Source organism: Scatophagus argus, chromosome 4, assembly GCF_020382885.2.
Source record: "Scatophagus argus isolate fScaArg1 chromosome 4, fScaArg1.pri, whole genome shotgun sequence".
Classification (NCBI taxonomy): Eukaryota; Metazoa; Chordata; class Actinopteri; family Scatophagidae; genus Scatophagus; species Scatophagus argus.
Genome location: NC_058496.1, coordinates 1,294,219 through 1,319,710, shown reverse-complemented (window position 1 = coordinate 1,319,710; position 25,492 = coordinate 1,294,219). Strand labels below are relative to the sequence as shown.

At 47.4% G+C, this 25,492-nt stretch overlaps 2 protein-coding genes across 5 annotated transcripts in view; one reads left to right on the top strand and one right to left on the bottom strand.

The window, feature by feature from the left end:
* dock5 (dedicator of cytokinesis 5) overlaps positions 1–21,187 on the top strand; it is a 30,648-nt gene extending 9,461 nt beyond the window's left edge. The window contains exons 9-51 of one of the 4 annotated variants that reach the window (XM_046386679.1): positions 285–366; positions 903–1,032; positions 1,940–2,012; positions 3,918–4,060; positions 4,211–4,336; positions 4,462–4,586; positions 5,313–5,411; positions 5,615–5,687; positions 5,775–5,878; positions 6,082–6,262; positions 6,414–6,511; positions 6,604–6,693; positions 7,413–7,513; positions 7,651–7,785; positions 7,872–7,983; positions 8,270–8,340; positions 8,579–8,685; positions 8,863–8,999; positions 9,599–9,694; positions 9,888–9,986; positions 11,089–11,259; positions 11,373–11,473; positions 11,553–11,611; positions 11,862–12,016; positions 12,148–12,233; positions 12,544–12,700; positions 12,796–12,836; positions 12,924–13,014; positions 13,216–13,335; positions 13,527–13,616; positions 14,002–14,106; positions 14,338–14,479; positions 14,937–15,018; positions 15,133–15,217; positions 15,380–15,466; positions 15,550–15,726; positions 16,934–17,017; positions 17,110–17,247; positions 17,478–17,650; positions 17,821–17,944; positions 18,725–18,884; positions 19,047–19,165; positions 19,301–21,187. In XM_046386679.1, coding sequence (XP_046242635.1) covers positions 285–366; positions 903–1,032; positions 1,940–2,012; positions 3,918–4,060; positions 4,211–4,336; positions 4,462–4,586; positions 5,313–5,411; positions 5,615–5,687; positions 5,775–5,878; positions 6,082–6,262; positions 6,414–6,511; positions 6,604–6,693; positions 7,413–7,513; positions 7,651–7,785; positions 7,872–7,983; positions 8,270–8,340; positions 8,579–8,685; positions 8,863–8,999; positions 9,599–9,694; positions 9,888–9,986; positions 11,089–11,259; positions 11,373–11,473; positions 11,553–11,611; positions 11,862–12,016; positions 12,148–12,233; positions 12,544–12,700; positions 12,796–12,836; positions 12,924–13,014; positions 13,216–13,335; positions 13,527–13,616; positions 14,002–14,106; positions 14,338–14,479; positions 14,937–15,018; positions 15,133–15,217; positions 15,380–15,466; positions 15,550–15,726; positions 16,934–17,017; positions 17,110–17,247; positions 17,478–17,650; positions 17,821–17,944; positions 18,725–18,884; positions 19,047–19,165; positions 19,301–19,402 — 4,831 coding nt within the window. In that variant the 3' untranslated portion in view covers positions 19,403–21,187. Of the gene's footprint in view, positions 1–284; positions 367–902; positions 1,033–1,939; positions 2,013–3,917; positions 4,061–4,210; positions 4,337–4,461; positions 4,587–5,312; positions 5,412–5,614; positions 5,688–5,774; positions 5,879–6,081; positions 6,263–6,413; positions 6,512–6,603; positions 6,694–7,412; positions 7,514–7,650; positions 7,786–7,871; positions 7,984–8,269; positions 8,341–8,578; positions 8,686–8,862; positions 9,000–9,598; positions 9,695–9,887; positions 9,987–11,088; positions 11,260–11,372; positions 11,474–11,552; positions 11,612–11,861; positions 12,017–12,147; positions 12,234–12,543; positions 12,701–12,795; positions 12,837–12,923; positions 13,015–13,215; positions 13,336–13,526; positions 13,617–14,001; positions 14,107–14,337; positions 14,480–14,936; positions 15,019–15,132; positions 15,218–15,379; positions 15,467–15,549; positions 15,727–16,933; positions 17,018–17,109; positions 17,248–17,439; positions 17,651–17,796; positions 17,945–18,724; positions 18,885–19,046; positions 19,166–19,300 lie in introns of those variants that run through there. The other 3 variants (XM_046386677.1, XM_046386676.1, XM_046386680.1) reach the window with 3 other exon arrangements.
* Positions 21,188–23,057: 1,870 nt separating this feature from the next.
* LOC124057808 lies at positions 23,058–25,224 on the bottom strand. The gene is made up of 2 exons (XM_046386374.1): positions 24,823–25,224; positions 23,058–24,547 (listed from the first exon to the last, which is right to left on the bottom strand). The coding sequence occupies exon 2, from the start codon at positions 24,438–24,440 to the stop codon at positions 23,463–23,465; it is 978 nt and encodes a 325-aa protein (XP_046242330.1). The 5' UTR covers positions 24,441–24,547; positions 24,823–25,224; the 3' UTR covers positions 23,058–23,462.
* Positions 25,225–25,492: the final 268 nt, after the last annotated feature.

The following is a 25,492-nucleotide window of genomic DNA, read 5'->3' as shown; positions in this document are numbered from 1 at the left end:
ACCTGTCAGGTGGACGGATTATCTCAGCAGAGGAAAGCAAACGTGGGCTTAAAATCTGAGAGAAATGAGTCTTTAGTGTGCATCAGTCTTTTAATTCAACTTGTGAAAAGTGACACACAGATAGATTTTACTTTGCATTTCACATCTGATGAGATCTGAAATAGATGAGAGATAAGAGATAAAATAACAGAGTTTTTACATCACTTGTTTCAGTCTTTTCCTGTTTCCCCTGATGTCTCAGACAATATGAAATCTAACTGTGATTCTTATTTAAATTCATGCAGCGAGAACTTCCTGGTGCGCTGGGACAGTATGGGGATGCCAAAAGAAATTGAAAAACTGAACAACCTGCCAGCGCTGTTCACGGTAAGCGAATCCCAACCCGCCGGCGGAGTCCCTCTGCTTCGGATCGAAACGGTCTGAACGCTGCCTCGAACCTGGGACAAAGGAGTCAATTTGCTCCTGGAGCGCTTCTAATTTAGTGAAGGTTTCGCTGAATGGCTCACGTTCACGGCACATCTTTGGAAATTTGAATACATTTGCCTCCATTATAAAGCTGCTGTTTACGTTAATGACACACTCAGCAGTTTTGCCCTGCAAACAAGCCACAGTGTGCTCGCAGGAATAAGTGGTTTGCAATGGGATGAGAACCCCACGGGGACCTTTATAGCTCAGCTCCCTTCCTCAAAGGACACACGTCAGACCACTTGAAATCCTCCAGAGAGGCAGACGTCTGAAGGTGGCGGGGAGGTCATATGTTTGGGGGCTTTCACTGGGTGCTTTGCTCCTGCCATATGAATGCATTCAATAAGAGGCTGGTGATCCATGCAGCCCACCTCCTTCTGTGTGTAATGTGCCTATCACTCAGCGCGCCGCAATAAATCTTCCCTGTGACTGTGCAGGACCTGAGCAGCAGCGACCTGATGAGGCAGCGACTCTTCCTGGTGTGTCAGATCATCAGAGTGGGCAGCATGGAGCTCAAAGAGGGCAAGAAGCACACGGGAGGACTGAGGAGGCCGTTTGGGGTGGCTGGTGAGCTGCTTTTCACACGTCCTGGTCTTTGTTTAAAGGGCCAGTCTGCGGGCTTCAGTGGCACCTAGCAGGGCTTGTGTGTGTGTGTGTGTGTGTGTGTGTTTAAGATGCAGAGAAAACCTTCAATACTGAAGCAAACATTTTAAGGAAACCTTAAGAGGGGCCTTAAGGGTATTTTGTGTAAACGATTTAATATGAAGAAAAGCTTAACTCAGACTTTAAGGGAAAATCTTAACACTTTTTTTATTCCATTTCTGTACCTTAATCCTCCACACTGGACCTTTTTGAGCCAAACAAAAGTCAATTTGAGAGAAACTGCCCTCCTTTCCGGAGCTGTAGCTTCATGAATAGTTCTGTTGCGGTATAAAAATGAAGGATCCACGTGCTGAATGAAATGGGAACACCTGCTTCATGACCTAGAAAATGCCTCCGCTCTGCCTTGGCGAAGGAGACGGTGGAAATTGGTTTAGCACCCGACGTTTTTGTTTTTGGCCAGATGATTAGTGGATTTGATGAGAAATGGTTTCCTCTGCCGTTCCAGCAAATGGACTGAAACCAGAGGCAGAAAGAGCTCACAAGTCACATTCTTCTTAGCCAGGAAAAAAAGGAGAAACACTTTAGGGGGAAAAAGAGCCGAGAGGAACGAACGGCTCAGATTGAAGAGCCGCCGGCCTGTTTTTACTGTGCTGGCTGTCTGCAGCGCCAGGCAACAGGTGAGTGAGCTCAGGCACCTGGCGCCGCTTCTGTTTTCACAGTCGGAAAGGCAGTTTGCAAAGTTAGAAAGAGTAAATGAACTCTCAGAGCCCAGAGATTCCTGTGCTGCTGTCGTGTTTCGCAGCATCTGCTAAATGAGCTTATCCCCAACGACAGCCTGCCGCCTAACTGTGATGTCCCTGTGTCACTGCAGTGATGGACATTACAGACGTCGCCCACGGCAAAACGGACGACGAGGACAAGCAGCATTTCATCCCTTTTCAGCAGTGAGTCTTTTCATGTTGTCTCACTTTGTGTGGTGTTAACAGACTCAACCTTGTTGTGTAACAAATAACAAAAGGATCGGAACAGGACTGGAGTTATATTTGCTCGCTGTGTTCCATCACGTCTTTCTCAAGGGCGAAATTCAGATTGTTCCTGTGTTGCATTTCAAGGACAAATATATTTCCCAATCCCGAGTGTTAGCTGCTGTCAAAGACGGCTTCAAGGTCGTGTTTTCATAGCAGCTGCACAGTGGAGGGATGTTCACAGGCTTGTTCCTCCTCGATGGAGGAGCCCCAAAAATATCTTCACTGATTCTTCACATCTAAACCAGACTTTTTCTGAGGTTTAACCTTCTTGTCTCTTCTCACTGTGTCTTACCCTGGGATCGGGTATTTGTCAGGAATCATCAAATGTTCTGGTTTTAAATGTTGAGTCTGGTGAGGGAGCTTATGTACGAGTCCAGACTGAAGCACACGTGTTGTCTCCTCAGTAAAACTGACTAAAAGTTTCCTGGACTTGCGGTTTTCTGCGCCTCTCAGTGTGTTCCTCACAGAAGACAAATGATACCCCAGGACACCAGCTTTCCACCCTCGACAAATAAATTTATATTTCATTAACACTGAGTGACTTATTCACCACTGGTAATTATGTACTGGATGATGACAAATTAATGGCACGTTAAGTGAATTTTCCAGTCAACAAGCGAAACGTTTGTGCTTCTAAGATTGAAATAAGGCCAGAAAGATGATTTCATTGACAGTTTTTCTCATTTGCTTAAGCAGCTCAAACACATCAGTCCATAGAGACAATTAATTTGTCCTGCAAAAGTCAAAACGTTTGACTTTTATCGCTGACATTTAGTTTCTGTACTTTATCCTCATTTAGATTTACAAGCAGGCAAACAGTGAAGTCCATAATCCACTTCAGCCGACTGAGAGGTTTTCATCAAAACTCAAATCAAACGCCAGTTTCACCAAACTCCGCACCAAGCTGGTGTATTAGGGCCAGAGACTAAAGTCACACATTTGCAGAAAAAAAAAATTTGAAACTCTGAATAATCTCTAAGATTAAGGTGGCAGTATAATCTCAGATATTATTTGGGCTTTTTTTTTACCCCATAAATCTCCAATTTTTTTCTCACAAAATTGCTTCCCTAATCTCAAGGACTACATTGTAACTTTAATATATTATATTAGAAATTAGAATATTAGAAATTCTGAGGTTTTTCTTGGAGTATTATTTGCCTCGCAGCTCCATTTTTTTCTTTTACCTGTTGGCCCTGAAAGGACGTCTCATCTCACAGTTAAAGTGACATAAAAAGGAAGTGTGTGTTGTAGAAGCACCTCTGGTTTCATTTACCACACGTCTGTTTGCTGTTGCAACGTATGCAGCGTATGGGGAAACCTTTTGTCCGTGTTTCCACACACTAACGTCATGTTGAAACCTTCCTTCACATGCCTGACATAAATAAATCCCAGTCATGAGTGGCACCAGTAAGATAAGGTGGAAAACATTAAAAACTGTTCTGTAACTCAATCTGTCATCAGTTCTTTCTGTGGTCGTCGGTCAAAACGACAAACTAACACCATCCCTGTTCTGTTGGCGCTCACTAGCAAATGTTAGCCTGCTATCATGCTAAACCAAGCTGGTGACGTTAGCATTCAGAGTACGGCCTCACAGAGCTGTTAGCAGTGCTGCTGACTGTTCCTGCGTGTCTGATTTTATTAAAATTTAACATTGATATCAAAAATTGAGAGTCGCACAGAAAAGTCCTGAAAATCTTAAATCAGACGATCGGTCTGATCGGTTCGCTCTGTGGGAGTCGGCTGAGGAGATCCTGCCTTCTGTCTGTCTGTCTGTCACCTGTCAGAGACGCCTCCTGCTCATCCTCGTGCTTCTCTTCCCAGGATCGCCATGGAAACCTACATCCGTCAGCGGCAGCTCATCATGTCTCCGCTCATCCCGTCCCGAGTCATCGGAGAGAACGAGCCGCTCACCGCCGTCTTCAACAAAGTCATCGCCACGCGGGAGGTCAATCACAAAGGCCAGGGTAAGAGGAAGTGCTCTCGGACGGCGAGTGTCCCTCGTGATTTCACAAGGTCGCGCCGAATCGACCTTTTTGTTCTGAGGGCAGCAAATGATGTGTGAGGCGTCTACAGGGTGTGTCTGCCTTTGAATTTCCTTACATGTTTGCTGGCAGGGCTGTTTGTGACCCTGAAGCTCCTCCCAGGAGACCTGGCCCAAGTCAGGAAGGACTACCCCCACTTTGTGGACCGCAGCACGGCTATCGTCAGGAAAATGGGCTTTCCAGAAATCATCCTCCCAGGTGGGCTGAAGTCTTTGTTGCTGGGCATCGCTCTACATACACACACACTCGGCCTTTCCTTTTAATTGCTTGCTGGTTCATCATTTTTGTCACGTCTGCCTGATCGTCTGTTGTGCTTCCTCCAGGAAACGTGAGGAATGATATTTACGTGACCTTGCTGCAGGGAGAGTTTGACCGCGGCAAAAAGAAGACGCCGAAAAACGTGGAGGTCATACTGAGCGTGCATGACGATGAAGGCAACCCCATGGAGGTAAAACGGGCTCACGAGGAGTCCCATAATAAATTCTGTTATTGCGCGTGAGATTTTGTACTTTTGCTCGTGCCGTGGCTGTGGGGAGATCAGTGTCGGGCGGTCAGTCCACCACCAGCGTTCGTGGTCCTCAGATGATGAACCCTGCAGGCGTTTCCTGCGGCTCTTCCCTGAGGTTGACGTTTGGTTTCGAGTCAAGTATCTCATTGGCTCTCTGGTGGCTCAAGACATTCATGTTCCTCTGTCTGCCTGGTTTTCCTCTCGCACCACCATCAGGTCTAAGCGAGCACTCGTCTCGTAGTCTGGTTCGTGACAAAAGGCCCAGGCTGTCCCATCAGCCTCGGCTGCACGCCGTACGGTCGGACCTCATTTCAGAGCCTGAGATGGGTGGTTGAGATAATAATAATAATCATGATGATAACATAAAAAACAAACAAATAAATGTATCAAAATGTCATTGTATGAAAAATATCAATAAAATCAAACAAATAGTATTGACCAACAGTGAATTAAATGTGTAAATCCTCAGAGCATAAAACAGCACACGAAGGCCAAACTGAGCTGATGTGTTTTCAGTTTATTTGTGAATCTTATTTTTCATGTGTGGATGCGCATTTTGAGCCTAATTTCTGCGCTCAGCTTTTTGTTTTCGTCTGTCAGAGTCAGTTGCAAATTCCGGTTGTTCCTGCCACGCTAACTAATCCCCTGCCTCCTCACGTCGTGCAGAAAGCCATATTTCCTGGTGCCGGTTACGATGGAATCACAGAGTACAAGTCTGTCATTTACTACCAGGTGAAGCAGCCGTGTTGGAACGAAACCGTCAAGGTAAGCTGGAGCGTGCAGCTCTTCCACACGCTACCTCATGTTCTCTTTTTCACATGGATTTACTGTAGCTCAGCGCGATGAATTTAATCTTCTGGCGAAGATCCGGCAGCAGAATGTGCTGCTCGTGTAAATCTCCCTCCGTGTGTATAATCCCGTATTCACACTGGCCTTAATTCCCCTGACTTTTCCCTCCTCCCTGCAAGGTGACGATTCCCATCGAAGACGTGTGCCGCTGTCACCTGAGGGTGATGTTTCGCCACAGATCCTCCCAAGACTGTGAGTGACTGTACCTTATTGCTGTGACAAACACCCACACGTAATCCTGCCGCCGCGTTACGCTCAGTTCACATGTGTGTCCCGCAGCTCGGGACAAGTCGGAGAAGCCCTTCGGTATGGCCTTCGTCCGGCTCATGAGAGGAGACGGGACGACGCTGAAGGACGGCAGGCACGAACTTATCGTCTATAAGGTGCTGGCAAGTTTGTGGTTTTGTGTGAAACTTGATTGTCTTTAAAACAAGCAGCAGATAGTAGCTGATAGTAGATGTTGTAGCTGACGGCGGGTAGACGGATTATGCATGAGTCTCCCTCTCTCTCAATCAATCAATATGAAATTAGATCTGCGTGGATCAATGCGCTTCATGATTTATTCCACATTTTGTGAATTTCTTAGGTTGATGTGAAAAAGGCCGAGGATGCGAAGGTTTATCTCACCTTGCCAGCGACCTGGGCTGAGGTGGAGGAGAAGGAGAAGCAGACGGGGAAGCCGTTCCACCATTCTGGAGTGATTCCTGTGACTAAAGACAGCTTCCAGATCGCCTCGCTCACCTGCTCCACTAAGCTCACTCAGAACGGTACCCCGGGACGCGCTCGCGTGCTGTCCTCATGTCGTCTTTAAGAAGCCGCTCTGCGCTGCTGACGCTGGCTGATCTAATCAGATTCATGCTGACATATCAGGCTGACGCAGTTAGCTGATGTTGCTCTCGTGTTCTGGTGCTTTTCCAGTCGACTTGCTTGGCCTGTTGAACTGGAGGTCTAACCCTGAAGATCTGGACCAGATCCTGCAGAGGCTGATGGAGGTGGAGGGAGGCGAGATCGTCAAAGTGAGCTCTCTTTGCCTGACGAGTGCTGCGCTGCATACGTTACGTGTTGCTGTGTGTTATAGCGTGAATTGGCTTTGTGTTTTCCCGCACAGTTTCTCCAGGACACGCTGGACGCCCTGTTTAACATCATGATGGAGACGTCAGAGAAGGACACCTATGACACCCTGGTGTTCAATGCTTTGGTCAGTTTGTTTTCAGGCCACAGTGTGTCTGCATGACAGTTTTACATTACACGCACACACTCTCACACACACACTTTTCTGACGTCCTAATTGTTGGTGCTGGGTGAGAACGGCTCTCTTTGTCGTTCGTATTCATTGTTTTTGTTGCTTTTCACGTGTGCGACTCTATGAATGTCTCTGTGGAGAGAGAGAGAGTTATAATTGAACCACATTTCCTCCGTCGTGACGACTGGCTTTAACTCCACCTCACAAATGTTTTCATACGAGGTCGGGCAGCGGTTGTCTTGTGGCGCAGCTTGGCCCTCAGTAAGAAGCAGCAGCAGTGTGCAGTAAGGCTGGACTGGTGGCCGTTAGATCAAACTCTGGATTACAAGTTTTGTTTCCTGTGAAGATAATCTGAGTCCAGCGACAGGAGTGGCGAACCCTGCCGCTTAACAGTGAAAGCTCTGTGGAGTGAAGAGGTGACTGCAGAGTGGAAATACATCGAATGCCACCAAAAACAGAGTTTGATTTCATGAAAATGAAAATTGAACCTCCACAAATTTTTCCGGTCACGTGGAGATGAGTAGAAAATGTCTGAGTTTTCATTTTTGGGTGAGCTGTTCCTTTAAGGATTGTAGCCCAAATGGGCACAAGTAAAAAAACCAACAGAACTGGGAATCTGTGTGAATGTTTTCCAGCTTGGACTGATTTAGTTTCCTCCTCTTGTTTATGACCAGGTTTTTATAATCACACTTATTGGCGACATCAAGTTCCAGCACTTCAACCCAGTCCTGGAAACGTACATCAACAAGCACTTCAGTGCCACTTTGGCCTACATGTGAGTCTCCATTTCCCACCTTTGATGGCTTACGCCCTCCTCCATGCTCTTTATTTTTAGTGCTTCTTTTGCTCCACTTCTCCACCCACACCCGAATTGCCAGCAGACCTTAATGCCTGACTCACTCACTGTCTCAGGAAGCTAACCAGGGTCCTTAACTACTATGTGGGCCACGCCGAGGAGCCCGTCCTGACCGAGAGGCTCTACGCAGCTCTCAAAGCGCTCAAGTACCTGTTCAGGTTTATTGTGCAGTCCCGGGTCCTGTATCTCAGGTACGAGGGGCTCTTCCACACAAGCATCCGCTCTTCATGTTCTCAGGGTGTTTGCTTGTGATGCAGAGTCTGGCCTTGCTTCTCAGGTTCTACGGGAACAGTGAGGACGGGGACGCGTTCCTCAACTCCATTCGCACCCTTTTCCTGTCTTTCAACACGCTGATGGACAGACCGCTGGACGAGGGAGTGAAGATAAAGGTGAGCTGAAGAAGAGCAGGTGATGTCTGCAGTGGCTTTTTGTGTTTTTAGACTGGAAATCAGAAACTTTTTTAAAAATTTTCTAGCTTTAAAACAAATAATCTGAATCTCCAGCCAGCCAGCTGGACTCTATGAAGATGTTGCATTAATTCAGTGTTTTCCAGTGTTTGGTGTGAAATGTGTCACACCGTTTACAGACTGACTGCAGAGCTCAGGCGGTGAAATATTCCTTCAGAATAAAAGCATTCAGCCTGATGAGACCTGATTCTGTGCTTTTTTTTTTCAGGGAGCAATATTGAAATACGTCCCCAGCATCATTAATGACATCCAGACTGTGTTTGATCCCGTGGAGCTCAGGTAACTCTCCAGAGGGTTTGCACAGCAGGAAATGATAATTGCCTGTCTCAGTGCAAATTATCATATTTACTTCTGAGTCTAGGAGGCGTCTTTCTCAGTTCTTGCTGCTGTAAAATCAACCCGCCGTGTGTGCTTCTCATTAGCCCTCTGTGACAATAATTACTACACGTGAAATGTGAACAGCATTAAAATTGCCACAGCTGCTCTTTTGGCTCTTTTTCTTTCGTTCTGCTTCCAGTGTTCTCCTAGCGAAGTTCATCGAGAGCATCCCCGACTCTCAGCTCGTGCGTCAGAAGCTGGGCTGCATGTGTAAAATGGTGGAGAGTGACCTTTTCAGGCAGCCAGGTAGGAGTCCTCGAGGCTCGAAAAATCACATAATGACTTTTCACGCAAGATGAAGGCAGGGAGGGAAAAAACCCCCAACATTACAGCACCGTACAAGCTTGTCAGGTCAGGTCCATTAGAAGGAAATGTGCCGTGTGATGCGTGAGCTCAGTCTCCCTGTGCGCTCTGTGGCCGCAGATTGTCGAGATGTGCTTCTGCCTCTCGTCAACGACCAGCTGAGCGGCCAGCTGGACGACCACTCGAGTAAACCCGACCACGAGGCCTGCGCGCAGCTGCTCAGCACGGTGCTGGACTACCTGGACCGCAAGGACGTGGTGAGCAGTCACACCTCACCAGTCGACACACAAGTTTAAAAAATTACAAAGAAAAAAAAATGAGGTTGTGGCTCAGTCGTAGAGTCGGCGCACAGCAGTCAGTGGAGGGGATTCTGGGTCTGGTCCACCTGCTGGACGGGTTGCATATCCCATCCAGCATGTAGAGAGGAAAGTGGGCTGTTTGTTTAAGTCCCAGATAGACGCTTCAAAACGAATGAAACCTCCAGGAACACACACACTTTGACCTTTATTTGCAGAGTTTTTCAGATGTCTGCCATCACCCAGATACAATGGAGGTGAATGGAATTTTGTTTGTGAAGCTCACAGCATTGAAAAATGGCAGCAAAAGGTCGTCCCAGCGACTCTTAACAATTCATGAACACCGAGAACAGCTTTCAACAAGGAAACAATCAGAAAACCATGACAAAAGTCCATCTCAAAGCCTGAGGAGAAGTCTTTTCTGCCTCAGAGACGTGGAAGGTGAAAACCTGGGCAAAAGCAACCAAAACCAGTAATCAGTGCAGAGTGACCCTGTGCGGCGTGTAGTCTGTGTCCCTGTCTTTCAGATGACTGTTCCTGAGCCTGTTCTGTGTGTGCAGGGTCCCACCAGAGGCCACGTTCAGCTGATAATGGAGCGGCTTCTTCGCAGGGTTAATCGCACTGTCATCAGCATGGACAGATCCTCCCCTCTCATTGTAAGACTCGCCGTGGTGGCACAGCCGACCCGTGTCAGCACCCAGCTCAGCTTTAATAACCCAGCATCAACAGCACATGCAGTACAGTAGTCCACCAGTGTTTTAGGACAGCACAGCGGTAGCCCGAACACGAGGAACGCGTGCTGTGAGTGCAGTTTTACAGTGAAGTGATGCGAGTGCTCCTCTGCAACAGGGTCACTATCTCGCCTGCATGACGGCCATCCTGAAGCAGATGGACGACACGCATTACGCCCACTACATCAGCACCTTCAGGACGAGACAGGATATCATTGTAAGTGTGCCGGGCCCTCCCCTGTTGGCTACATCTCGTCCCGAAACATCTCATCAATAACAGGCATTAAACCAGCCAGGCCACTTACTGCTCCTTAAGGCAATATTGATTATAGACATTTCATGCAATGGATTGGACTGACATGATGAGGATGTCAGTGGGCCTTCATTAAGCCAGGGGAGCATTATGTGTGTCTGACATGGAGCAGCGCTGCTTTCTGCTCTGCTGCTTGTTACTGCTATTATTGTATTTCTTTAAAGGGACAGTGCAGCTGAAAAAAAAGCAAGAGCACGTATTCTTCCTCGTACCTGTAATTCAATTCAATTTCAGTTCAGTTCAGTTTATTTATGTAGCGCCAATTCACAACAAAAGTTATCTCATGACACTTTCCAATTAGAGCAGGTCTAGACCAAACTCTTTCATTAAATTGTAATATAGAGAACCCAACATCCCCCCTTGAGCAAGCACTTGGCGACAGTGGCGAGGAAAAACTGCCTTTTAGAAGGCAGAAACCTCAGAGCAGACCCCGTGTCTAGGTGGGCGGCCATCTGCCTTGACCAGCTGGGTTGGGGGAAGGCACAAGCAGAGATGCGTAGCAGCAGTAATACTACCAGAAGTATTGAAGTATTGGAACTGTAGATAATGATAATGAAGTATACAGGAGGTACTATGGTGATTATGATAGCAGTATTAGCAACAGTAACAATGGTAGTAGCTGTACAGAGTAGTAATAGAATTAAATGGGAACCTGAGAGATGAGAAAGCACAAGGCCTCCAGGGAAGAAGCTGAGTTAGTAATATGCATTAATGGGACATGAATGTGTGCAGAAGGAGAGGGAGAGGAAGAAAGAGCTCAGTGCATCATGGGAGATCTCTATAGCAGCATAACTAGGGGCCGGCCTAGGCCAGCCCTAACTATAAGCTTTATCAAACAGGAGAGTGTTTAGTCTACTCTTAAATAGTACTGCTGTTTATCCATCTGGATTCTGTGGCTCACACCAAACCGGTCCAGAGGGATAAACACAAGCGCTGCTACGAGGAGAAACACGATTGATTGGTTTTTGCTCTTGCAGTAAAGCTTTTATTCTCCTGCTGCCCTCAGGACTTCCTCATGGAGACCTTCATCATGTTTAAGGACCTCATGGGAAACGTCTTCCCCACCGACTGGGTGATCATGAACCTGGTGCAGATGCAGGTCTTCCTGAGGGCCATCAACCAGTACTCGGACGTCCTCAACATGTATTTCCTGGACCAGGCGCATTTTGAACTACAGGTAGGTCTCCTTCCCAGCCTTGACAGCGGTCACTTTTTTATATTCTTAAACTCAATCAGAAGCCAGTGTTATGAGAAGGTAATTAAAGTATTAATATTTGAAACCCCTTGCAGCTGTGGAATAACTACTTTCATCTGACTGTGGCGTTCCTCACCCACCCCACACTGCAGCTGGAATCCTTCTCTCAAGAGAAACGAAATAAGATTCTGAACAAGTGAGATCATATACAATTCATCAGTTATTTAAAAGGAGAGAACTTCATTTAACGGCTCTTTGATTTAAATTGACCGCAGATACGGAGACATGAGGAAGACTATTGGATTTAAGATGAGAGACATGTGGTACAATCTTGGTGAGTGTTTTGCACCATGTGATAAAGCTGCTGTTATCAGGGGCTTTGAATTGTTTATTCAGTGCCTGGCAGTAATGCGAGGGGAATGACAGGACAATATTTTCTGTTGTCCAGTTTCACAGTGTGCTGTTGTTTTGTTTGCCACGTTATTAGATCTGTCCTCTGTTTGTTGGGGAATGAAGGTGCAGCTTATTGCCTTCTCAAATCATACTATGATATTTCTGCGAGATAATGTTTTGCTGTCCCTCAGGCCCCCACAAAATGAAGTTCATCCCAGCCATGGTGGGGCCCATCCTGGAGGTCACGCTGGTGCCGGAGCCCGAGCTGAGGAAAGCGACCATCCCCATCTTCTTCGACATGATGCAGTGCGAGCACAACTTCAGCCCCGGACGCACGTTTGAAACGGTAAAAAACACAAGCTCAGCCGCCCGTGCTCTTTGTCTCAGTGCGATCGAAGCTGCTCTCGGGCTAAATATGACGTTTGAGATGTGTGTGATGGTGTGGGTCTTTTTTTAATGTTCTCCTTGTCTTTGTAGTTTGAGAACGAACTGATAACAAAATTGGATCAAGAGGTGGAAGGAGGCCGAGGGGATGAGCAGTACAAAGTCCTGCTGGAGAAAACGTAAGGCGGAGCGGCACATCAAACAGAAAAGATCTCTTTTGTTCTCAGAGTTGTTTGGGTGCTACAACACATCATCATTTCTGTGTGAAGGGGACTTCATGTGGGTTTGCTTCTGAAACACGAGGGTCTTTATCATAATGAATCTGCAGTAGGAGCCAGAAGGACGAGACGCTCTGTTAGAATGAACACAAAGGCCTCGCGGACACAGCGAACCGTCCCAAACAACTGCAGAGACGCAGTTTAATGTGCTCGTCAGGAGGCCCTGGCTGCTGGAGAGAAGTGAGTGAAGGGTGTGTGTTTGTGTGTGCAGCCTGCTGGAGCACTGCAGACGCCACAGATACCTGTCGCAGTCAGGAGAGGAGCTGGCCCTGCTGCTGAGCAGCCTGCTGGAGAATCTGCTGGCGTACCGCACCATCACGCATGACGAGAGTCCTGAGCACCGCATGAGCTGCACCGTCAACGTGCTGGTACGTGCTGCCTTCAGGGCGCCACGCTGTTTGTACACGAAACAGTTAGCCGTGACCCGAGAAAATAAAACGCACGCGGCGTCTTTCTCTTGCAGAATTTCTACAAAGAAAAAAAGAGAGAGGACATTTACATCCGGTGAGGCAGACAGACGCTCGGAGCTTTTTGTTTTGGGACTGAGTGTCTGGCTGCGCTGCTGTCTGACCGATGTGCTCTTGTTACCAGGTACTTGTACAAGCTGCGAGATTTGCACCTGGACTGTGAGAACTACACGGAGGCGGCCTACACCCTGCTGCTTCACGCCGAGTTACTGGAGGTCTCTGACACATCAAAGCTGCTTCTGTTTCAGCTTAAACAAGATCAGAATTTTTAATGCTGTTTTTAACGCTTAAAATGTGTGAGAATAGCTCGTCTTCAAACCACCAAATGTCTGACTGAGTGTGTGACTGATTTGCTCTCAGTTAACTAATCAATGCAGCTCTGATGTCACCAGCGTCTAAATGTTGTGCTCCCCCAGTGGTCGGACAAACCCTGCGCGCCCCACCTGATACCCAGAGACGGGGAGCACGTGTGGACCCAGCAGGAGCTCAAAGAGCGGCTCTTCCAGGAGATCATATGTTACCTGGACAAGGGCAAGGTGAGTCGAGCTGCTGTCACAGGTTCAGATTGTGTGTGCTCACACAGCAGCCGCGAGTTTCTTTTTGGCGTCACACCTCGCATTTCGACTGCGACGACGGCCGCGGGAGCCGGATGGCGACGCCGAGCGCTGACTTTCAGTGTTCCCGTTTTATGTGGCCTTTTAACTGAGCCGTGCACGTGTCTCCTCAGATGTGGGAGAAGGCCATCGAGCTGGGCAAGCAGCTGGCCAAGATGCACGAGAGCCACATGTTTGACTTCATGGAGCTGAGCCAGCTGCTGGTAAGAGGACGCCTGCATCGTAACGGGGCTGCACGGACACAGCGTGGAACGTTGAGTCGTGGAGGGATCGTGTTCCAGCCTGAGCACGGCGGCTTGCAGAGACAGCCGGAGGAGATGGGGAAGAGATAATTGTGTGCTAACCTGTTTACCCAACTCATTTCCACCCAGACTGTGTTTGCTGGTGCACAACTCAGAGTCTGTTCATAAAGTCTGTCAGCAGTTAGCAGTTCAGTGTGATCATCACATAAAAGGAAAGGAGAGCAAACACATTCTTTTTTTGAAAGAGTTATTGGAATTAATTTATTCTGATATTATTTCATTTTGTAACCACTGAGAGACAGATTACCACACGCTGCCTCACCGCCGTCTCTGTCCTCCATCACAGAAAAATCAAGCCAAGTTCTATGAAAACATCATGCACGCCATGCGGCCACAGCCTGAGTACTTCGCTGTAGGATATTATGGCCTCGGATTCCCGACTTTCCTCAGGGTAAGAAAGTGATTACCTGCTCCAGTAATAAACAGAGGAAGCATCATGTGCCATGCTGATGCAGTGAGTTGGCTTTGGAGACAGTGAATCGGGGGTAAAGGTCGTTGGCTTTTTGATGACACGAGCGAATGTCACAGCGTTGCACAAGCGCACCTTTCAAACAATATGGAAAACAAGTTTGATCCTAATTTTAGCTTTTTATTGAGCTTCATTTGTTGCGTTGCACCACAGAACAAGATGTTCATCTACAGAGGGAAGGAGTACGAGTGGCTGGAAGACTTCAGCTTGAAGCTCCTCTCTCAGTTCCCCAACGCAGTGCGGATGACCAGCACGGCGCCCCCTGGAGACAACATCAGCAACTCCCCCGGGCAGTGTATCCTTTACAGTCAGCCACACGGCAGCTGATCACACCAGGATTTTTAGCAAAGTTAGCAGCACTGAGGTTAACAAAGCGCTGTGATAAATTTGATGACGGATGTCATCAGGTCAGGATTTAAATTTACCCGACACTTTGGTTTATGACTAAATCTAGCAGAACTCCTGGCCTACAAGCTGTTTTTATTGCTAATGAGCAAATGTCAGCATGCTAGTCAGCTACACAGAAACATGGTAACATGGTGAACATGGTAAACGTAGCTTCTTAACGGGCCAATATGGTGCAATATGATGGAAATACATGTAAAATATGTGGTTTTAATTTGGGCTGAACTGACAGCCTTTTATTAGGAGAGCCTCACAGGACTGTTAACATGGACTCTTGACAGTTTCAGAAAAATCAAATTCAGTCCAGCTTTGCTTTGCCCCTGGTCTTATCCTGAGCTGACCCTCAGACATCCAGTGCTTCACTGTCAAGCCTGTTCTCACTGTGCCGCACCAGTTTAAAGACAAGGGGGTTCCAGAGCAGATATTAAAGTGCGTAACAGGACACTTAAGGGCTGATTTATCTTTTCTCGTGAATGGGAATGGGATTTATGGTTCTCTGGTCAAAGCGCTAACTCACTGCTGTCCTTCCCTGTTCTTTTACAGCTATTACAGAACCAATGAAGTGGACCAGTTCCAGTATTCCAGGCCCTTCAGGAAAGGTGAAAAGGACCCAGACAATGAATTTGCAGTGAGCACTTTTTAAATTTACCTTAAAGAACTAAGCTCATATACGTAAGCAAGCGCACGGCCTTAAGTTAAAACGAGACGTATGAACAGTCTCAGTCTAAATGTGAATAATGACCCTAAAATGTAAGCCCTCAGTAGGTCCTTCATCTCTTCTGCCCTGCAGACCATGTGGATTGAAAGAACAACCTATATCACCGCTTATCGCTTCCCGGGGATCCTGAAATGGTTTGAAGTCAAATCGGTCTCGGTGGTAAGAAGCAGCCTTGATGCTCAGACGTTCTTGTTTCTTTCGCCTTGAAAATTCCTCATTCGTGTGATTCTCCTGACGGGCAGGAGGAGATCAGTCCTCTGGAGAACGCCGTAGAGACCATGGAGATGGCCAACGAGAAGCTGAGTAACCTCGTGCAGCAGCAAGCGTGCGATCGCTCGCTGTCCATCAACCCGCTGTCCATGATGCTCAGCGGCATCGTCGACCCTGCCGTCATGGGCGGCTTTTCCAACTACGAGAAGGTCTGACTTTTTGACTGATAAGATGACTTTCAGGCACAGCCAACAAATCAACAAGTAAATTAACAGCATTATTTAATCGGGTCCTCATACTGAGGTTGAGACTTCAGGGTAACCTTGGATTATGGGTGTTCCAAAGTGAAATATTGATGCTAATAATAAACATACAGTGTGGAAATAGTCCAGCAGCTCTTAAATAAACATTACATTTCTTTTCGTTCTGGCTTTTAGATGGCACCTTAAGGCAGGTTGCCACCAAACAGAAGACTCAGTAACCAGCTAGCTGCCACCACAGCGTGTGGCTACCACCTGCCACATGGAAGGAGATTTTCTACACAAAAATCTTTTGAACAAACAAGTACAGAGAGACAATAAAACAACCATCATAGAAAATCTCATCAAATGAATCCTAACAGCCGTCTACAGCCATGCTAGCAGTTCAGTGAGCCTGCGCTTATATGATCACATGTTCTCAATGACAGTGCTAACATGCTGATATTTGTTTACCATGTTCACCTTCTTAGTGGAGTGCTAGCATGTTTACATTCGCTAATCAATGCTAACCACAATGCAGGCCATACCATAATGTGAGCTAAATGATAACATCAGGATGCTAATGCTAATACGCTCACAGTGGCAAAGTTAATATGCATACTGATGTTTAGCAGGCATGTTAACCATCCTGGCTAGCATATTTAGCGTGCTAACCGTAGCTAATTAGCCCTAACAGATGGTTTCAGTCTTGATCAAAGTAGTCAACCAACAAAGCATCATCTATAGAGCCGTGTGGCTGATTTGATTTGTAACACACTACATGTGGATGCACTGCTGGTACCGGTCTTCAAATCCACTATGCTCGAGTACAGAACGAGTGTGAGTGTCCCGCTGCTCACAGGCTGCGGGTTATTTGCTGGATTTCAGCTGTTTGATGAATCGGGTTCAGGTTGTGTGCACAGTTGGCTCTAAAGTAATTGATTTGGAAAAGCATATACTGCTATCAAACTCTGCCAAACTAACAGATCAATCATTCAGCTGCAAACATTAATATGAATTTGTAAGCCCATTTTTCATTAACATGAGTTCCTGCTGGCCTCCAGCCTCTTACGAGTTGCAAAGTTTAATTTATAAGTGGGCCACAGTGGCCTCTTTGTCATGCTGTGGAAGCCTGCTCACTGCAGCTTTATTTTAAGACAGTTTTCGTCCTCTCCAGGCATTCTTTACAGACACCTACATCCAAGAGCACCCAGAGGACCACGAGCGCATTGAGGTCCTTAAACACCTCATCGCCCTGCAGGTAAACCTCCCTCCCCCACCGTCACTGTCACTGACATGGGCCTCAGAGCAGAGCCTGTTTTGTAATACTCGAGCACCCGTCCTCCCCTTCAGATCCCTCTCCTGGCAGACGGGATTCGCATCCACGGGGAGAAGACGACGGAGCAGCTGAAGCCCTTACACAACCGTCTGGTTACTTGCTTCCAAGACCTTCGGGAGAAAGTGGAGAAGCATTATGGCGTCATAACCTTGGTGCGTTGCCAGCCGCAAACTCCATTTAATGTAAGAGGGTGCCAACTTAAGCTATTGGCCCTCTTGCCTTCCTATCAAACGCCTCTCATTCAAAGCAGTGTACATTATATTAGCGCAGGACCATAAATCTTCCTTTAGCCAAGTCCTCTGTAACCCGAGTTCTGCCTGTCATTGTGCTCCTCCCCTGCCAAGATTCGCCGATGATGCTTAATCCCATTTGTGTGTCCCAGCCCTGCTCTCTCACTGAGAGGAAGAAGAGCCGCGTGGGCTCCGTGGTGATGCCCTACATCCTGTCCTCCACCCTGCGTCGCATGTCCACTGTGTCAACCCTGTCCAACGCCTCCTCAGGCCTCTCCAGTGGCTCCGTGTCCTCAGATGGGCCCTCCTGCATTTCCTCCCAAGAGTCAGTCCCTGCATTGCATCCTCTCCCTGCTCCCTTCAAGCCCCCCCTCCCCCTGTCTCATTTTGTCTGTGTTTGTTTTCGCCTCGTTTGTCTTTATGATGGTACATCTTTCTGCATCTCTCTCTCTGTCCCTGGTTATTCACAAGCAGTTCCTTGTTGTCCCGTCCCAGCGATCGCAGGGTCTCGGTTTTGTCCCGCTCAGAGGAGGACAACAGGATTGCCAGAAAGAACCGAAAGGAGTGGAGCGTGAGCAAATCGCAGGTGCTGCTGGAGAGGCAGTCAGACGTGGACGAGGTGAGGCCTTGTGTTCAGGTGCTGTCTTTGTATCTGCTAAGTTGTATGAGCTCTTGACAGGACAGCATCAGCCTGATATTAAGTTCCTCTCTGACCAAAACAAAAATCAATTTCCCAACGCTCACTGCGATGTGACTGACACAATTTTATTAACAACAAGGAACAAACTCCACGTCTCCCGTGACACTTCATCAGACTCGCTCTGTGTGTGATTGTCAACAGGTGTTTGTGGAAGTAATCAGGTGCTGATCAGCAGAAAATCCAGCGTTCAGTAACAGCGACAGAGTAATTAATGCATGTGATTCTGTAGAGGATGTGTAGACTCCATAGGACACCATACATATGCTGTATGTCAGAGGGAAGCACGTACTTAAACGCCTGATTGAAATGAATTTATGTGAGCACAGAAGGTCATCTTGGGGTTAAACAACAATCACCTGAAGCCCCCAATCATCACAGCACCCAGCTTGTGGTGGACTACAAAGCTTCACATCTGGACGTTACTGCAGAGAAGCTACAGACTCTGAAACATGGAGGCTCCTGATCTCTACAGTCAGCACAGTTTGAAGGTGGACACCTGAGATCAGAGTCACCAGTTCAGTCTGTGAGCACATGTGAAATCCAAAACCTTTGCTCATTGTGAGTCAGTTACACAGCAAAATGTGTAAACATGAGGCTTAAATTCCTCTTTAAGCCTAATTCCTCCAAGGAGAGCAGATCTCCAGTCTGCATTATGCTCGATCTTGTCTTTGTTTTTAATTCTCTTTTTTCCTATTGCAGACTCCTCCAGAGAAGCAGCAGAGACCCAAGAGTCTGCAGTTAGGAGACAGACGGCTCACCCTGTCGCTGTTCCAGGGCGCTTCATCCCAGCTCAGCCTGTCGAACCCCCTCAGCCCGCTGCCCGCCTCCCCACACACGCCGCGAACGCCACGCAGCTCCAGTATGTGGCAAAACATTTTCTCCCATATAAAGTCTGCTAACCTTGTGTAAGCACATTGTGGTCTACAGCTCCAAATCAGGTCACACACACACACACGCTCTCACACTGTCGCACACACACACACAGAGGCATAACGCTTTGATTCGCTCTCCCCTGTGGTAGGTTACTCGTCGCTTCTCAGTGACAGTGATGTCAATCCCGGCGACACCCCAGGGACCCCCCCACCCATGCCTCCGAAGAAACATCCACACGAGATTGACAACGCCGGCTTCTCTTCAGAGGTGCGTCTGCTCGGAGAAATCTGCACCCCCCCCCCCCTCGCTAATGCATATTTAACGACGTGTAAACGTTAAAATATTCTGTTTTTATTTTTTATTTGAAGTCCTGGCGTGAACTCTCCCTCTCTCTCTCTGCAGTTCACTCCTCCATTACCAATGAAAATTGAGAGCAAGCCTCCTCCACCGCCTCCAAAAACACGGAAGTCGATGTTCCCCTCGTATGAGCAGACCAGCCACTAATGCTTCACACACACACACACACACACACACAGCCGTGATGAAGGTTGTAGCTGTGGAAGCAGATGCAGGACCGTCTACATGTGAGGCCTTCAGCGGAAACAATTTCTGATGCAAGTCACTAATAATTCCTTTGTTCTCACGTGTTGGCTGTTGTTTTGTAACTCAGCCACAGGGAACAGCATGTCAGAGCTTATTGTTTGTAAGATGGTACTACTGCATGATTTGGGGTCCATAAGGGGAGTTGAGCTCTGGAGCCAGTGTGATTTTTTTTGTTTTTTTAATGAAACTGATTTATTTCTCAAAGAAAAGTCAGCACAGACTTGATCAGTGGCAGGGAAAAGGATGACCAATGCTGCAGTGTAATATTTAGCTTTTATGTGTTGGAGCGACACTGGATGACTTACTTCTCCTTTACTGGCATTAAAAAGACTTGATCCAGAGCAGGGAACACGATGTACAGAGTGTAGCTGTCAGTCTGCAGGTATTTTGATCCGTGAGATTTGATCAAAACCACAATGTTTTAGAGACACTGGATGGCATTGATGAATGTGCAGCAGATTATTTGCATTTGTTTTGTGACGAAGCGAACACTGTAAACTGTTTATTTCCTTAAAGGGACTAGTTTGACACAAGGCTGGGCGATCTGGCTGAATTACATCACAGTGATGATCACCTCACTGCATGTTCACTCCACTCAGACGGTTTCAGTTGGTCCTCAGTCGCTTCATTCCAGATTTGTGTGAGAACAGCCAATCAGAGCGATTCTCTCAGCGACATGCTCGATCAGCTCACAGACGAGGGCCAACCAAAACCTTAAGACCACAGACGCCCAGTGACGGCCCTCGTGTTGGCTGAAAGTTGGCGTCCAGTTGGCCCCTTCACTCTGCTGGTTTGTTAGTCAGTGAGGTGATGTGAAGCTTGGAAACAGAAGAGGAGATCAAACCACATAAAAAGCTGATTGTGGATGCTAAAATCGCCCACCTGTGGTTTGAGGTTTTGGGAAAGACGCCCTCTTGTGTCAGGATGTTGGATAAGAGGATCCACACCCCCATGGAGGCGACACATGAAGCTGGAGCCAGCAGCCTGTTAGCTTAGCTTGGCAGAAAAACAGAAATGTGGAAACGCAATCCACTGATCTGCAGTGTAAAAGTGACAGGTGTGTGTGTGTGTGTGTGTGCGTGTGTGCGCGTGTGTGTGCGCGCGCCCTTGTGGCTGTTGTTTCCAGATTTCATGCTAAGCTAAGCTAACAGGCTGCTGGCTGCAGCCACGTATTGACGGACGTGAGCGGTCTCGATCTTCTTTTCCAACTCTGAGCGAGAATGCAAATAAACACACGTCCCAAAGTTTCAGACTGGCCCTTTAAAGAAAGCTACAGGCTGTATGGTACCAAACTGAGGCCTTTGAAGTTCACTTTAGTTTTGTATTTCAGGTGTTGGTATGTTTTTATCTTTTATCACTTCATTTTAAATTATTTCTGTTGGTTGAGTTTTAATGATTCCACTGTTTTGCACACCTGGTGTGTACAGAGATGGTTTATTTTTGAGTCTGATTTCAACATAACCGCTTCACTGTTTAAAAAGAAGCAATACAATTGATGTGCCTTCAGAGCAAAATCTATGCATGCGAGCTTTATTGATCACATTTTTAGATTTTTATGTACGACACACGTTTCCTAAGAAGCATCAGAGAAATTTTATACGCACGATTCCTCGAGAGATATGTGATGATCTTTTTTATGAACAAGCTTATGTTGACTGAACAGAATTAAAGACTTATTGAAAGAACCGTAAGGACATTGATTATTTCAGGAAGTCCTCGCTTCGCTGTGGTGGACGAGGCGATTCCTCTGTTCGCTGACACACTCGGGAGGCTGCTGCTGGCGTGAGCAATCACCCATTCAAGCTCAAAACATCCGACAAACAGGCGATTCATGTCTTTGAAACAGCAGGAAACTCCTCTAGCTGATGCTGAAGAGGCATCATCATCATCGTCGTCGTCGTCGTGGTGATGGCGGTGGGAGTCGTGTGTCGGTGATGGTCTCGCTGTCACACTGAAGTATGGGATATCACTCTGTGTGCCAGCCTCAGCTGGATGCACGAGAACGTCTCCATGGAAACAATGTCCACGCTGCAGAGACGTCTGCATCGTCGCGTCCTACAGAAGCTGAGGACATCAGTCAATCTGGTTCCTTTAATTCACAGACGTCTCTCCAGCTTCCTGTCAACTGACATCTGTGAGCTGTCGTTGAGTCTGAGGTCACACACTCACACACACTCACACACTCACACTCACTGTTTCCATTACCTTGAGACAGCACTGAGTGGAAAGCAGCTGGAAACTTCCTCTCCCAACAGACAGACACACAGATGGTCGATTAAATCTAATTTTACAGTGGTGGAACATAAAGTGCATTTACTCAAGTTCTGTACTCGAGTGCCATTTTGAAGTACCTGTACTCTCGCTAATTGCAGTATTTCCATCTCATGGACAACTAGTGAAATGTGCAGAAGCACAGGGATGAAAGTCTCATTGTACTTCTGTTTAGGTTAGAAACTGAAGGACTTAAAGGGACAGTTCGCCCTAAAATCTTTCCTTCAGGTGAAATCTTTCCATCCATCCAGATAGCTTTGGCGTGATGTGAGTTTTGCAGATATCAGCTGTGGAGACGTCTGCCTGCTCTTCACTCGTGGTGCATGTAGGAACTATTTTCTTTCTGTATCGTGACGCAGAAGGAAATATCTACCGGTGACAGGACGGGATGTCAGCATGAATGAGCTGTAGCGTTAGCTTGGTTAGCTTAGGTAGCTAGCCTCTCGTCCATGGGGAGATGCTTCCTTCTGCGCACTGATACAGAAAGAAAATGGCTCCTTTGTCAAACTTGTTGCTTGCATCCTGAGTGGCCCGGTCATGACGTGGCTGTTTTTCAAAAATGCGTATTTTTGATTTTAGGGTGAGCTAAAATAAGATATCAATGCGGTGAACTGTCCTTTTAACTTCCTCAAGTGAAAGAGCTAAATGCCTCTCCCATACTGTCACTTCTTAAACAAATAAAGAATAATATAGCGAGGATTTGCTTCGTCTTTGGCTTATCTAACCCAGTCCCCTCGGACAGAGAGACGAGGACAGGACGGATGAAAGCCGAGGCCTCGCTGCGTCTTAACTCCCTGCATCAAAGGAGGATCTGCTCTTTCTTACTTTGTCCGTTCGGCTGCTGGGGGCTCGTGAGCCTCCGTGTGGAGTGGGATTAGCTGCAGCACTGTATCCCTGCTTTGAACCTCACTAGGTGGTGCCAGAGGGTGTGGACTGATGGAGCATAGCAAAGAGCTCTGCCCGTTTCTTTTTTTAACCTCTGTTTACTCAGGGTAGGTTAGCTGGGCTCTTTTCAGGAACGCCCAGCCTCACACCCACACGGTTACAGTCCATCACACCTGAGAGCCGCACACACACACACACACACACACACACACGAGAAAAGACAGCAAGTGCAAGCGCTTTTCTCCCATCACGTTTACTTTTTTTCCACCCGGAAAACTGGAGCAGCAACATTCCGGTTGTGCAGCTTCAACTATCTGCAACCCGACCGTGGAAAATCTCTTGAAACTTCTGTAAAGAAAGAAAGAAAAAGAACGCAGGTTGTGTATACGTTCTTGTTTTATTAATATGCTCTGTGCTCTCACCACAGTCGCATGTATTTTTTAACATTTTTAGATGGGTACAGAGTTACATCGTGTCCAGGCAGCCATGCTCGGGGATCTATTTTACAGGCCTGACTATTATTTGTCCTTCTGAAATATTCATTCACGGGCACAGGGTGATGAGCTTGTGATTTGGGCGGAAAGCTGCTTACCTGGCCTCTGTGATGTGAGCATCAGCTCCCTGCTCTAACGTCTCCTGAAACACCTCACTGATGTAAGAAGAAATTGTAATGGCACAGCAGTCATTACTGAAATTGCCAGCACAAAAGATAAAAGAATAAGTTTCTCCAGAGTTTTTAATAAATTCAAACAATGACCAATTGATTTGAGCACAAAGACCTCCTGTGTGAAGCTAAACTGGCTTCTCAGTTTTTAACTTTTGCAGGAGTGCTGCGTTTGGCCTTCTGTTCAGGCACCTTCAGACACGACAAACACGGATACTCATCCAGGCAGACGTTGAATTCGTGTACCAGGGCCTTCCAGAAAGGCTTTTTCCCATAGATCAGAACCATGGCGGCGACAGTCGTGTAGAGGGACGTGAAGCACAACGCAAGCATGATGATGTTCTCCTGGTACACCACGATCTGGTACTGGACGTACAGGTCGACCACGAGGAAGAGGATGAAGACGGCCACGAGAGATAAAGCCATCTGGATCACCCTCATCTGAGAGCCCAGCTTTGGGCCGTGGGCTCCGTTGGTGCTGGCTTTCATGTGACGGAGATGGATGGCCAGGTGGAGGGAGATGGAGACGCAGCATTTCACCATGAGGGCCCCCGGCAGGACGTCGGCGAGCAGCAGGTACGTGGCTTCGTACACCTTTCCAGAGCGGGTTTTGGGCACCAGGACGCCACAGTCTCTGTTGGCTACCGTTTGGTTGTCAGGGCGAAACACGGCGAGCATAGGCATGCAGGTGCCGAGGCCGCACAGAGGGATGACCAACACCGCCAAGGTGACGTGCTTGAGGATGGAGGCCTGGATCTGCGTGTAGCACCGGTTGGGAGTGTTCACCAGCTTGGTGCTGTAGTAGAAGGTGAGGAAGCTGGTGTCCCACATGATGGTGAACTTGAGGCTGTAGATTAGCAGCAGCATGATGGTGTAGGACGTCTGGTTGAGTTGACACTCGCTGTCCACCCCGTCCATGCTCATCCAGAAGTAAGTGAGCAGCTGGTGAGCCACGTCGGCCAGAGACAGAGCCACGATGATGGTCTCACTGGGACTCCACTGCTTTTTGTGCCTGTAGTGCCACAGGCTCATCAAGAAGATGTAGACGTTAAAGAAGACCGTGGTGACAGCCAGCAGACCCGTCGTTATCCACAGGGCCAATTTCATCCTCCCAAGCATGATGATAATCTTTACCCCAAACGCATCTGCGGCGTAAACCTTTAAGAGAATAACTTCCTGTAGCACTCAGCGGTCTATGTGGAGCTCTGAAGTGTTTTGTTTGTGCTCTGTTCAAAGAAGATGACAAGAAGGCAAAAAAATTATGCACAGACACACCAAACGAGGCGATTCTTCATTTCTGCCACAGAATGGAATCAGTCACAGTTTGTCAGCGGGGGCCTCGGGAAAACATTCACACATTTAGCTTTTGAAACGCATCCAAAAATGCTCATTCAAACTCTTCTATTGTGGTTAAAAATATATGTGAAATTCAGGCGGTCAAAGGGAAAATGAGGTGCAGCTGAGGTAAGAAAGTCGGAGCGATCGCGTCTTCCATGTTTACCTCAAACGAAGCTCTCAGGGGTCGGACGAGGGCTTTTATCTCTCGGAGTCCCACTCAAGGTTTCTGCTTACGTTCTCTGCCTGCCAGTCGTCACAATACGTCGTCAGACTCTATCCCTTCAGCTGCGGCTCAACAATCTGTTTGTTTTGTTGAGACAAGCGTTAATCCTGGCCGGAGGCTGTCTGCAGGATGCGCACTGCAAGGTGAAGCCCTCAGATTGAAGGTTCCTTGACGGGGATTTATAGTGAAGCGTTTGCCGTGATTTGCATCAGTTATGGCCACAGGTGACGGTGGTGATGGTGCTTTTGCATCGTGTGCAGGATGTGGGCTCATTATGAATATCCGGTCACTTTACTATAATGCATGACAGCTCAGCCGATCCTCAGACCACACACACACACACACACACACACACACACACGACCGGACTCGGCATGCAAAGTCCTGCAGGTCAGCCACATAATTACACCAAACCACACACACACACACACACACACACACCTGTTTACCTGATAAGAAAAGCAAATCACCTCTGAATCACCTTCAGGAGCTTTGCTAACACAGTACTGTGCTGTGGAGGAGGCTCACTTTGTCGACTTTCACATGTTGACAGGAATTTTAGTGAGCTGCTTGCTTTGCCATCCAGTCACAGCAGTCAGGATTCTTGTTT

Bases quoted from the DNA above. Each gene is read 5' to 3' on its own strand.
- LOC124057808 (XM_046386374.1), bottom strand. From the start codon at position 24,440: ATGCTTGGGAGGATGAAATTGGCCCTGTGGATAACGACGGGTCTGCTG.